Below are 14819 nucleotides of genomic sequence, written 5' to 3' on the forward strand. Positions count from 1 at the left end.
AAAAAATTTCTGATTCATCAAAAAGTAATCACTAGCTGTCCAATAAACACAATTCCACAGTTCCACAATCTCCCATAAATAATCCTTGAGCTGTCTGTAAATACAAAAGAGATGCTTATATAAAAGTGACTACAGGATTTCTCAACTGTACTATTTATACTGACCAAATCTTTCTTAAATGAAAGATATAAATGTATCAATGTTACCATTTTTGTATATGCTTATATGAATAATAAAATCAATCATTATAAAAATATAATTTGTAGGACCAAACAGATGCTCCAAATCTACAGAATTAAAATTCATAACACTTTGTGAGGCTGATTGACTAACATTATTTTTTATTTTTTAGTTATAAAGAATTTTTTAAAGATTTTTTTTTTATGTAGGCCATTTAAAAATTTTTTATGAACTTGTTACAATATTTTTCTGTTTTCTGTTTTGTGTTTGGCCTAGAGAAATGTGGGATCTTAGCTCCCCGACCAGGGATTGAAACTGCACTCCCTGTATTGGAAGGCAAAGTTCTAATCACTGGATCACCAGGGAAGTCTATGGTAATAGAGAATGATTAGTTGAATAAACCTGAGGGACTGCTTGCCTACTTGTTATTGTGTATTGTGGAGGTCCAGATGTTTTGTTTGGGTTTTGATTTTTGTGGAGGGCAGTGGTACCTAATTTTGGTCTAGACTGTTTGCCACACTTGTAGAAAGCAAAATCAGTAACTTCCAAGATAAACCACAAAACAAACTGGAGACATTTTCAATTATATCACTGATTACTTACCTAAGAGAAATGTAAATAAACAAGTAACCAATTGCTTATTTTAGAAAACCTGTAGATTTACATGATACCATCTTGAACTATTTGATACAGTGGATGAAAAAGACCAAACAGTACTGCACTTTGGTATATTCAAGGCCGTCTGCCATTATGATATTAATTCAAACACAGGCTATCAGAAATAAACTGGGTGTATCGTAAGAACTCAATATAGCTTGTTTGCGAAGTGTTCCAAAGCTTAACTAGTTTTAAGCACTTACAAAGGAAATCCAATACAAAGTGAGAATGATCTACACTTGCTCTAAAACAGAGTAAAACTTTACCTTCATGCTGAAGGGTAGACAGAGCTGTTTAACCCCTAATAAAAGACAAAAGCAGCAGGGGAGAATGGAAATGGTGAAAGCCATGCTACCCACCATGGTGACTCATGACCTGCCCGGCAGCCTCCATGCTGACATTCTGGAGATAGTTGTGGCAGCGTTCCTTGTGCTCCTCCAGTGAACTGCGCTGCTTGTAGCTTCGTCCACAGTAGTTGCACTTGTGAGGTTTACCCACTGTGAAGAGAACTCAGGGTTAGTGTGCTGTCGGGTCTCAATCCAGAGCAAAATTACCAGCTAACTTTTGATAGTCTGGAGGAAGCAGTTATATACTTTTCAGACTTAAATCTCTTCCTCCTCCACACTCCGATTTAGGTGATTAAAGATAATAAACTTCTACCAAGATTAAGCGACAGCAAGCAAAGGCAGAGTGTACCTTTGGCGACAGGGGAAATACTGAATCAAAATCGTGCTGTCTCCTACATCAGGAGAGGCTGATGATCAGTCTTCAAAGTATCAGACTCTTAACATTTACACAATTCTCAAAGCTTTGACTCATTCAAAAGACAAATCATGAGTGTCCTAGATACATGATGAGAATTATTTTTATTTATTCGGGTTAAGGATACAGGGTTTTACTGAGGGAAACTAAAATGCAACAACTCGAAATGTCATTGACTAATGAAAAGGTTATTCACCAGTACCAAGAAGACTAGAAAGAACTCAAAGGATGAGAAAAAATACAGATAAAAGCAGAGTTTCTCTTTTCTTTCCACCTTGGTAGTAACTATTCACACATGCAAAACTATGCAGCGCAACATTTTATTCTCCCACCGCAGCAGTGTTCTTACATTACCAACAATGTAGGTGCTTTAAGTTAAGGCGATTAACAGTAACCACTGCAGCCCTAACATATTTAGCTACGACGATAGTGATACTTAATTATGCATTTCACATTCAGGAAGTGAATTATTTTCTAATAGCCATATCTCATGATACTGGTAAATTACTTCAGTCTTTACATTAAAGAAAAAGACTTCAAAAATTTAAGAAGGAAAAAAAAACACATTTAGGGAAAGAGGTGTGTTTTAATGTATGACTATTCACAAGGGTATCACAAAATACTTTGATTTTTCATTTTGAATGGATGCAGAAAAACCATAAAACACCAAGGGGTCTGTTGGCAGAGCCCTTGGTAAAGCACACAGTGACTCAGGTGAGCTGCTCTCATTTAACTCCCTTAGGAATCATTTTGTTTTGCCCAGAGAAGACAGACAGCTCTTTTTCATGGTCCAAGAAAGCATCCCTAATTCCAGGTCCTTTACAAACCCATGCTATTATAAACATACTGGTCATAAACAAACTGAAATACTTTAACAAGACAAGGTATTCACAGCTACATAAAATTTCACTACACTGATTTAAGAAACAAAACAAACCTTTAGACTGTATTTGAGGGGCATATAAACTCATATCAGTTATTTCACAGTGGCAATTTTTTCTAAACTGTCTCAAAAAACAAAACTATCTAAGGCAGGATTAGTCATTTCTAAATATACCAGGCAAAGTAACTTCTATTCATCAGAACCAAGAATTTCTGGGAAGTGAACACCAGGTAGCTTTGTATATCATGAAGTGTTGTGGCACTGAGAGAGAGAGCATTAGGAAAGACAAAAAATACTTTAGTCAAAAACATTAGTGTAAATGATATAAATATATTTATAGGTAATTGCATTCCAAGACATGTGGCTTGGGGCTACATATGACAAAAATCTTTGATGAATTTGCTTTGAACAAGTCTACTGAGAAATTAATACTTAAGCATATACACTGTATTTAATAGCCCACTATAAACTAGTTCCACCAGCTCTGTCTACCCCTTTGTAAGTCCTGTTGTATTGTGTCCTATGATACCTACGTTTTACTGTGAACATATCCTTCTATAATTTCTTCCTCTTATTTCTCTAAGCAACTTGACACCTTTTTAACTTAATTAAAACATAGTTCCAGTCCACTCACTTTGGCTCACAACTCTTTAAAAACGCCCAACTCTCCAGATAAGGAAAAAGAGCCAGTATACATTTTAACCTTCTCATTGTAGAACTCTATCCCATCAGCTTCTCTTACTTTGTTACCAATTTGTGTAAAAACATCACTCTCTTTTTCATCCCATTCTTGTTCTCTGTGAGTGTAACAGGTCTTTGAGTAAATTGCTCTCCATTTCTCCAAATCTTCATCTGCATTCCATTCCAGCAATCCACATATTAGGTCTCAGGCTGGACTTTCACATCTTGTGTAACTATTCTATACCCAAGAAATTTGGATATACTTCTCTCAGGTGATACATCTTTACAGAAAGCCTACCTTGTACCAACCCTGGGATGAGGCTGGAATGTAAAGTGGAGAGAAAATTGTCATGGTGCCTATCTTCATGAAAACAACAGTCTACCGAGGAAGACAGACATTAAAGAAATATACAAGCAATACATTACAAAGTGTAGTTTCTATGGATCTAAAGAACAGTAAGCTAGTATAATATGGGTACCCTGATTTAGTTTGAGAAGATTGGCTGGAAAGGTCTGCCTGAGGTTGAACATTTGGGCTGATAGCTGAAGAAAAAACAGAAGTTAGATAATGGAGATGGGGCAGAGGGCAGAGGAGAGACAGTGTTTCCAGGAACTGCCGCCATCTCTTTCTATTTACTCTCACGTTCTTAGCTCCTTCAAAGTCTAGATTGTGTTCCTGCTACTCTTTTTTGAAAATTGTTTCAAACATTATCAACAGTCCCTGCCAAATCCGATGGCTCTACTATCCCTACAAGATCATTTCTTTTCAGTTCTTTGACATTTCTTTTTTCTTTTTTTTCAGTTTTATGGAGATCTAATTGACAGACAATACTGTGTAAGTTTAAAGGGTACAGCAGAATGATCCAACTTACATACATCATGAAATGATTATTATAGGCTTAGTGGACACCCGTATTTCCTAAAAATCAAGGTCATGAAAATATGGTTTATATTTACTCCCTATTTATTTATATATAGGGAGTTTTACTGTATAATAGTTATCAACTCTAGGAGTTAAAATGTATAACATAGGTATATACACAGAAAAGGACCACTCTTTTGCCACTTTTCTTTTTACAAATATTATTATTTACACAGTCTCACTATCTGAAACAGCTTCATTTAGTATTACTGAAACATTTTTTTTAAGTCATCCTTAGTCTCTGATGTGCTAAATCTGGTAGATTTTAATCATTCCTGCTGCTGCTGCTAAGTTGCTTAGGTCGTGTCCGACTCTGTGCAACCCCATAGATGGCAGCCCATCAGGCGCCCTCCTCCATCCCTGGGATTCTCCAGGCAAGAACACTGGAGCAGGTTGCCATTTCCTTTTCCAATGCATGAAAGTGAAAAGTGAAAAGTGAAAGTGAAGTCGCTCAGTCCTGTCTGACTCTTTGCGACAGGCTCCTCCGCCCATGGGATTTTCCAGGCAAGAGAACTGGAGTGGGTTGCCACTGTCTTCTCGGTTAATCATTCCTAAATCTTCCTAATTCCTTGAACTCTCAAAATTTCACTAGTCTTAAATCTTCTGATTTTAGCTTCTGGCATCAGTTTTTGGGTCCTCACTCCCTGGCTTCTCAACCTTCTCCTGCCTGACAAATATATATGAACCTATGGGTTTTTTCTTAGAACAGTAGTCTCCCACTTTTCCCTCTTAAGCCTTCATTTCTAAGAAATATTCAAATCAAGTCCTGAATAACTTCCCCCTGTTTGGAAGCTTTTATTTGTCACAAATATTTTAAAAGTGATCATGGTCATGGGAAGCTATGGCCAAGGACACAGTTTTCCCTCTATGCTCTCAAACAGCACTCTGTCCACATTACTTTTGATAATTGCACTGTAATTATCCATTTGATCTCTGCTTCTCTTATCCAAACAACAAGCTCTGTCATGAGGACAGAGGTTGTGTTTTACTCAATTTGGAATTATAGTGGTGGTGCAATGGTAAAGAATCTGTCTGCCGATGCAGGAGACGCTGGTTCGATCCCTGGGTCAGGAAGATCCCCTGGAGGAGGAAACGGGAACCCACTCCAGTATCCTTGCCTGGAAAATCCCATGGCCAGGGAAGTATGGAGGGCTACAGTCCATGGGTCACAAAGAGACACACACGAGTGAGCACAGAAGCAGCAGTATGTCTTGCATTATTAAACATAAGAGGTGCTCAGTATGTATTTGCTGAATGACTGCATTTTGAATTTTTCCTTCCAAATACCTTTGTAGCATAGCCTCATGCATATTTCTCTGAAATCTAAGATTCAACATATCCAACATTATCTTCTTCTATGAAATTACTTCTTTATTCTGACTAGTCTTTTGTGCAAGAATTACCACTGTTTTAATAAACCGGACTCATGACAAAGAACCACTACTGCTGCCTCCTACCTCCTTTCCCACATCCAAACTATTATTCAAGTGTACCCCTCCCTTTTCACTCTCAGAACCAATATCTGAGTAAAAGTCTTCATTATCGTGAACCCGAGAGAGCTTAATAAGACTTCAAAGCAGGTGTTCTCTTCCCTTGTGCATTATTTTACTCCCCTCCTCAACAATGTTATTGAACAAAGTCCACAGCCCTGTACCTGGCATCAGCATCCTACTCTGGTCCCAAAGGAAACATTCCATCTTCTACCCCAGGATCCAGCCCAGATTACCCTGTACCCTTATGCTTCTGAGTCTTAGTTCTTTCTGGAATGGCTTCATACAACTTCTACCTCTTGAAATCCCACATCCTTTCAATCTCCTTAACCATGTTCTGTCCAAAAGCAATCTTTCTCACTAAAGAACTGTAACTGTACACACTTGGGAAACTTAAAACATTCTGTCTTGAGTTATCTGTGGTTACATTTGCCTCATGAACACTGGGTTGTACTGCAGGGGCCTACTTATATGTGATTCTTTTTTTCTGGATATATATATATACTATAGTTTCACAGGTTTCCCTGGTGGGTCACTGGTAAAGAATCTGCCTACCAATGCAGGAGATGTAGGTTTGATCCTTGGGTCAGGAAGAAGGAAGGAACTGGCAACCTGGAGCAGGAAATGGCAGCCCATTCCAGCAGTCTTCCCTGGGAAATCCCATGGACAGAGGAGCCTGGTGGGCTAGAGTCCTGGTTGTTAAAGAGTCGGATATGACTGAGCAACTAAAGCAACAACAACAGTACCACACAATCTGAAGTGGGTTGAATCCACAAATATGGAACCTTGGATATGCAGGACTGACGTAAAGTTATAGGTGGATTTTCCACTGCAAGGCGGGGGGGTTGGTTCTCCTAACCCCTGTGTTAAGAATTGAGTTTCTTGAGAAATTGAAATAATGTCTTATATCTTTGTAACCTCAAAGAGTTTAGTAAGATGATTTGTTCAAGTGCTAGGACTAGTAAGTGGTGTTTTCATGAATGACATCACTTCCTAACTTGTTAAATATTTTCCTCTCACTGGTTTTTGCTGAATCTTTTTCTAATTTTAAAAGCAATGCATCCACATAGAAAATTTTAAAAGTTACCAAAAAAATTCATAATTATATAATTTCCAAGTAGGTATCTTTAACATTTTTATATTATCCTACTGTAATTTTTAAACATGCAGATATATTATGTTATGAAACTGGGTTATTTTATACATTGTATCATACAATCTATTTATTTAACTGAAAAATACACCTTGAACATTTCCCCATGTTATAAAATAATATTTTTATTGCTCCCACTAGGTAACAATTTATTCCCCAGATTCTAGAATTATGATATGTTGATTTAGTTTGTTTTAGTATCCTTAGTCCTTTTCTTATTTAATAATATTTTTTTTTCCTTTTTACCATAGTTATTATGGCCATACTTGAGAAAATAAAGTAGTTCTACAAGGCACTTAATAAGTCTTCCTCTCACCCAACCCCCATCTAATAACAATCTATTTCTTTGTTTTCTCTCTTTAGAATTATTATTTATTTGATATTAGACCTTTTAGACTGATTCTTGAAATATCTTTTCCCTTTGTATTAACTATCCTTTTAACATTTTAACTTAAAAAAATTCCTCCATTTTTCTTTGAATCTTACTGGGAAGTATTCTCTGTCTAACATATATGTCTATGAGCTCTTTCCTTTTTCTTAAAAATAGTATTGTTTTCTTCATGGCTATAACAACATTATCTGAGCAAAATATTTTCATTTTAAAAATGTTCTTTTTTATATTGTCTATTTTCTCTGGCATTTTCCTTTTTATACAGGTATCTGTATTTGAGGCTTTCCTAAGTGTCTTGTGCCTGAATGTTGATTGTCCATTCATATTTATTAGTGAGGCACAAAAAAGCTAACTGGAAGTCCAGGAGACAGAGGTGAGGTTTGTGAACTATCACAGAGTGACCAAGTAACAAAGCAATCTTTTTATTGTCAGACCCCTAAAAATAAATATCCATGTCTTTTCTCTAGAACTTTTCAATTCCCTTTGAGAAGATGCCTTCAAATTCCAGCCCCTGTGGGGTGGGGGCGGGGGCGTGTTGTGGAATAGGGGCGATATGAAGCTAGATAGTATTTCGGAAGTAAGGCAAGATATGGGGCCAAGAATCTAAATGTACAGTTGGCAGTCTTTTACATAATCTCCCTGCTTTAAGTTTGCTTTATCCCTGTGCATGTCACTCTTTGTGATCCCATGGACTATAGCCCACCAGGCTCCTCCGTCCATGGGGATTCTCCAGGCAAAAATACTGGAGTGGGTTACATGCCCTCCTCCAGGGGATCTTCCCAACCCAGGATCACACCCAGGTCTCCCGCACTGCAGGTGGATTCTTTACCATCTGAGCCACCAGGGAAGCCCAAGGATACTGGAGTGGGTAAGCTATCCCTTCTCCAGGGAAACTTCCTGACCCTAGAATCGAACCTGGGTCTCCTGCATTACTGGTAGATTCTTTACCAGCTGAGCTACCAGGGAAGAATTTTTCCCTACTCTCTACTTTTCCTGGAGTCCCTAAGGTAGAACCTTTCCAATTCAATACATCCAAAAAATAAATGCTATTTTCTTACAATCGGTTGAATCCTGGAGAATCCCAGGGACGGGGAGCCTGGTGGGCTGCCGTCTATGGGGTCACCCAGAGTTGGACATGACTGAAGTGACTTAGCAGCAGCAGTGAGAGAGAGTGGCTCTGTGGCCTGTTTTGTGTTCAGATTATGAAATCCTTTTATATTTAATCCAGAGTTTCATCCCTACCATTAACAGTTCTATTTCTTCAAAGTTCAGAGATTTTTCAGGATCCTCAAGCATCAGATGGCTTGCTACTCATCTTTTATTCCCTTCTATAATCACCCAAAGTTCCAGAGCTTCTGGAACTCCCTCTGTCTTCTCTCCAGCTTCCCCTTGGCTACTATTCAATCCTTTCCATTGTCTTTGATCTTATGGGTTTATACCTCAATAAATGTCTACTGTGATTTCAGTAGAGCTTAAAGAGTAAAGACAGATGTAGCTTTTCATTTCATCATGTTTAGACAGCAATAGACAATATCACTGTTAATTCTGGAATTCTATGGCAGAAAGTGAAGAGGAATTAAAAAGCCTCTTGATGAAAGTGAAAGTGGAGAGTGAAAAAGTTGGCTAGAAGTTCAACATTCAGAAAACGAAGATCATGGTATCTGGTCCCATTACTTCATGGGAAATAGATGGGGAAACAGTGGAAAGAGTGTCAGACTTCATTTTTTTGGGGGCTCCAAAATCACTGCAGATGGTGACTGCAGCCATGAAATTAGAGAGATGATATGGGGAAAGAGGTGGGAGGGGGGTTCAGGACTGGGAACTCATGTACACCCATGGCGGATTCATGTCAATGTATGGCAAAACCAATACAGTATTGTAAAGTTAAAAAAAAAAAAAAAAGATGCTTACTCCTTCGAAGAAGAGTTATGACCAACCTAGACAGCATATTGAAAAGCAGAGACATTACTTTGCCAACAAAGATCGGTCTAGTCAAGGCTATGGTTTTTCCAGTGGTCATGTATGGATGTGAGAGTTGGACTGTGAAGAAAGCTGAGTGCCGAAGAATTGATGCTTTTGAGCTGTGGTGTTGGAGAAGACTCTTGAGGGTCCTTTGGACTGCAAGGAGATCCTACCAGTCCATTCTGAAGGAGATCAGCCCTGGGATTTCTTTGGAGGGAATGATGCTGAAGCTGAAACTCCAGTACTTTGGCCACCTCATGTGAAGAACTGACTTATTGGAAAAGACTCTGATGCTGGGAGGGATTGGGGTCAGGAGGAGAAGGGGACGACAGAGGATGAGATGGCTGGATGGCATCACTGACTCGATGGATGTGAGTCTGAGTGAACTCCAGAAGTTGGTGATGGACAGGGAGGCCTGGCGTGCTGCGATTCACAGGGTCGCAAAGAGTCGGACACGACTGAGTAACTGAACTGAACTGATGGCTCCGGAAAAGGAAATGGCAACCCACTCCAGTACTCTTGCCTGGAAAATTCTATGGATGGAGGAGCCTTGTGGGCTGCAGTCCATGGGGTCGCAGGGAGTCGGACATGACTGAGCAATTCACTTTCTTTCTTTCTATAGTTCCTGTTGGAGAAGGACATGGCAACCCGCTCCAGTGTTCTTGGAGTGTACCAGTGTACCGCTGGAGTATCCGTGGACGGAGAGGCCTGGTGGGCTGCAGTCTATGGGGTTGCAAAGAGCCGGACACAACTAGGCAACTAACACACACACATGGCTCTGGAAGAAAGTGCCATAACTCTCTATTTTGATAAATAGAAGCATGATATGAACTAGTAACGCTTAGCCTCCAAAAAGTAATCACATATTTGTAAGACAAAGGAATGTGTGGAAATGTAAAACTGCTTCCTCTATTCTATTCTAATCTGCTATTTAAGTGTCTATTATAAAACAAGATTCTCTGCCCATATTCAAACATTATCATTTGCAATGATTCTCAAAGTATGAACTGCATGCTACCTTATATTAGAATGACCTAGACTGCTCTTAACATGCAGATGTTTGGGTACCATTCAGTTCAGTCGCACAGTCGTGTCCGACTCTTTGCGACCCCATGAACTGCAGCACACCAGGCCTCCCTGTCCACCACCAACTGCTGGAGTTTACCCAAACTCGGTGATATCATCCAACCATCTCATCCTCTGTCATCCCCTTCTCCTCCTGCCCTCAATCTTTCCCAGCATCAAGGTCTTTCCCAATGAGTCAGCGCTTTGTATCAGGTGGCAAAAGTATTGGAGTTTTAGCTTCAACATGTCTTACCAATGAACGCCCAGGACTGATCTCCTTTGGGATGGAATGGTTGGATCTCCTTGCAGTCCAAGGGACTCTCAAGAGTCTTTTCTAACACCTCAGTTCAAAAGCATCAATTCTTCGGCTCTCAGTTTTCTTTATAGTCCAACTCTCACATCCATATGTGACTACTGGAAAAACCATAGCCTTGACTAGATGGACCTTTGTTGGCAAACTAATACATCTGCTTTTTAATATACTGTCTGGGTTGGTCATAACTTTTCTTCCAAGGAGTAAGCGTCTTTTAATTTCATGGCTGCAGTCACCATCTGCAGTGATTTTGGAGCCCAGAAAAATAAAGTCAGCCACTGTTTCTACTGTTTCCCCATCTATTTGCCATTCTAGTCTATGGTTACTAGGAATAAAGCTTCTACAAATATGTGCAGGCAAGTCTTTGTGTATATGCATCTTTTCATTTCTCTTGGTTAAAACCTAAAAGTGGGATTCCTGGGTCATATGACAAGTACCTGATTCACTTTCTAAGAAACAGCTTAACTGTTTCTCAAAGCAGCTGTATCACTGAGCATTTCCATTATAAACTTGTTCATAATATATATGCATTATAGTTCACTACTGCTGTAGGAGCTTTAGCAATGTCCTGTTTTCATTTTGGATGATGGTAAATTGAATGTTCATTCTTTGTACTGGTTAACCTTGGCTAGAAGTTTACTCATTTTATTGACCTTTTCACAGAATCAGCCTTTGATTTCATTGTTTTCTCTATTTGTTCTTGCTTTTGTTATTATTTCCTTTCTTAATATACTCTAGACTTATTTTACTCCTCTTTCATAACCTCTAAAGAAGCAAGTTTAATTGGTTTAAGACCTTTCCTCTTTTTTAACACAAGGACTTAATTCTATATGTGCTCCTCCAAGTATCACTTCTATTCTCATCATGTTCACGCTTCCTTTATATTCCTGAACATAAATAGCATATTTCTTATAGCTGTTTTATCAACCCTATCTATTAGTCCCACAATTTGGTCATTTCTTGATCTCTTTCAACTGACTGATTTTTCTACTGACTGTGGGTAATAATTTACACCTTCTTTGTGTATCTCTTCATTTTTTAATGGGTAATGGACATTGTAAATTTTACATTAGTAGGTTCTAGATTTTGCTGCATTTCTTTAAAGTACGGTTTACTTGCGCTGCCATGAAGTTACATTACTCAGATTCAGTTAGATCCTTCCGGTATTTGCTTTTATGCTTCAAGGCAGATCTAGAGAACTCTTTCATCTCTAGGCTAATGTAGCCTCAGGACTATGGCAGTATCCTTCTGAGGACCTAACTCAATGCCCTGCACATGACAAAGTCTTTCCACACCGGCTGCCGAGAATGAACTCCTTTTCAGTTCTGCAAGAGCTCCAGGAATTGTTTGGCCTTCTGTTTTCTAGTGTTTCTTTCCCCAGCTGCAGGAAGTTTCCTCATACATATAGGTAAATCACTATTTAACCAAAGAGTAAAAGAAGGCCCTCTGAAAAACTTTTTATTTTTTTTCTGTGCAGTTTCCCCATCTGATACTCTGCCTTGATGTCTAAGTACAGAGGTCTCCCTGAACTCTGATCTCTGTCTCCTCACAGTGAGACTGCCTAGCTCTATTTGGGTCTGCTGATCCTGCACTGTGGCCTAGAAACTGCTTCGAGGAAGTAAGCCGGGGTCATCATAGCCCTCACTACCTTTGTTCTCAATGTCTTAAAGTCATATAATATATTTTGTCTGGTATTCTAGTTGTTCAAAGCAGGAGGGTAATTCTGATCCCTAATCCTTATCATAACTGGAAGCAAAATTTATATTAGTGTGTGGTGTGTTTAGTCGCTAAGTCATGTCTAACTGTTTTGTGATTCCATAGACTGTGGCCTGCCAGGCTCCTCTGTCCATGGGATTTTCCAGGCAAAGACACTGGAGTGGGTTGCCATTTCCTTCTCCAGATTTATTTTAGCAATTAGGTTAAATACAAAGAAATTAAATACCAGTAACTTTGTAAGTTTTACTGTGACTACACTTCTGGTAACTGAAATAAAGTTTCTTATAAATGTAATTCTAAGAATATGTTATAAAACCAAGTGTCCTAAAACACAGAAGAGAGCAAGGTCAGTGTTCCAACCATCTCAAAAGTTAACATATAGTCTCTTCTTTGACATATTGCCCCTCACAAAAATCCTACACTAATCAAAAAGGAAAGAACTATCACTATAATCTGTCAGAGATATACAGACTATTGACCTGAACAAGGAATTACAAATGAGAGATGCAATAAAGAGAACTTGGGGCTTCCCTTGTGGCTCAGTGGTAGAGAATCCGCCTGCCAAGGCAGGAGACATAGGTTCAATCCCTGGGTCAGGAAGAACCCATGGAGAAGGAAACAATAACCCACTCCAGTATTCTTGCCTGGGAAATCCCGTGGACAGAGGAGCCTGGCCAGGCTACAGACCATGGGGTCACAAGAGTTGGATGTGACTTAGTGATTAAACAACAATAACAACAAGAGAGAACTTGACAATTCTGACAACTATTCAATTAGAAAAAAATTTGCTAGTATTTTCTCCATCTGTCATTATGAGAAACTAAAAATAAGAAATATTGCACCTATACTCCTAAGAATCCCTCATACCTACCCAAAAGAGAGCAAATCAAATAGCCATAAAGAATTGTGAAGTAGAAATGTTTACCATAAATTCATAGGGTGTTATGAAGTTACATAGCACAACCAAGTCTTGTTCACTTATATTTTCTTGAAATATGTCACTTCAAGAGTAATCCTAGTGAAACCTATAAAACAAATTACAATAGCACTAATTCAAGTGGTAAATGTTTTATTCTTTATATAGATGTATGTCTGTTTACACATACAGAACATGCTAAGAAACACATCTATATACAGAAAATATATTTACCATTTGTCATCAAACACATAAAATCAGGAACAGAGCATTATGCGCAGATCACATTCATTTTCCCTTAATAAAATTAAATATAGCTATTTCCTATAAATAAATGCTCAAAATAAATTTGATATGCTTTTCTTGGTCATTTCTTGTGCTTAGTTGCTCAGTCGTGTCCGACTCTTTGTGACCCTATGGACTGCAGCTCACCAGGCTCCTCTGTCTATGGGGATTCTCCAGGCAAGAATACTGGAAAGGGTTGCCATGCCCTCCTTCAGGGGATCTTCTCAACCCCATGGATCGAACCCAGATCTCCCACACTACAAGCGGATTCTTTACCGTCTGAGCCACCAGGGAAGCTGAGTACTCCTTACAGAAATATAAACTAATCTAAAGAAAGATAAGCCCTGAAATATGGCAAAATTGTCATTAATTATTTTTTTGTTTTTAGTACCCATAAGTTATACTTGTCTGGTGGAGGGCATGACAACCCACTCCAGTATTCTTGCCTGGAGAATGTCATAGACAGAGGAGCCTAGTGGGCTACAGTCCATAGGGTCACAAAGAGCTGGACCCGACTGAAGCAACTTAATATGCACACACAAGTTACACCTGATCTGAATTAATAGTCAATTTTACTACATGAACCTTGAATATAAACAATTTTAATGTTCTTGATCCCTTTTGCTATAATGCTGCCTCAAAAAAGATTTTACCAATTCATTCAGTCTAGTAGTATATAAGAGAACCATTTAACTATATTCTCAACAATGAGTACCCTCATTAAAATAATGTGCTAGCTTGTGACTCTTGAGTTATAGCAAGGTACTCCTGGGACCTAGAAGCACATTCTTAGGCAGGATATTTTAAAGCAAAATAGGCACAGGATATTTTAAATTTTGAGGGAAAATAATGGCACCCCACTCCAGTACTCTTGCCTGGAAAATCCCATGGATGGAGGAGCCTGGTAGGCTGCAGTCCATGGGGTCGCTAAGAGTCAGACACAACTGAGAGACTTCACTTTCACTTTTCACTTTCATACACTGGAGAAGGAAATGGCAACCCACTCCAGTGTCCTTGCCTGGAGAATCCCAGGGACAGGGGAGCCTTGTGGGCTGCTGTCTATGGGGTCGCACAGAGTTGGACACGACTGAAGTGACTTAGCAGCAGCAGAGGGAAAATAATAATACTCAGCTGACTGATTGGAATAATTGGAATAATAACAGCCGACTCATTGGAAGAGATGATGATGCTGGGGAAGATTGAAGGCAAAAGGAGAAGAAAGTGGCAGCAGACAAGATGATTGGATAGCATCACTGATTCAATGGACACAAAACTTGAGCAAACTCCGGGAGATAGTGAAGGACAAGGAGGCCTGGTGTGCTGCAGTCCATAGGGTGTAAAGAGTCAGACACACCTTAGCAACTGAACAACGAAAATGAAAGTAAATTATGCAATAGCTGGGCATTTCATAGTGATTAATGACTAACAAGGAGTGGATGGTCC

At 39.0% G+C, this 14819-nt stretch overlaps 1 protein-coding gene across 3 annotated transcripts in view; it reads right to left on the minus strand.

The window, feature by feature from the left end:
* The window catches only part of IKZF2 (IKAROS family zinc finger 2), a 167228-nt gene that overhangs the window by 14682 nt on the left and 137727 nt on the right, over positions 1-14819 (minus strand). For all 3 annotated transcript variants that reach the window (XM_068967789.1, XM_068967788.1, XM_068967787.1), the window contains exon 5: positions 1197-1334. In XM_068967789.1, coding sequence (XP_068823890.1) covers positions 1197-1334 — 138 coding nt within the window. The remainder of the gene's footprint in view (positions 1-1196; positions 1335-14819) is intronic.

This window comes from Capricornis sumatraensis, chromosome 3, assembly GCF_032405125.1.
Source record: "Capricornis sumatraensis isolate serow.1 chromosome 3, serow.2, whole genome shotgun sequence".
Taxonomy (NCBI): Eukaryota; Metazoa; Chordata; class Mammalia; order Artiodactyla; family Bovidae; genus Capricornis; species Capricornis sumatraensis.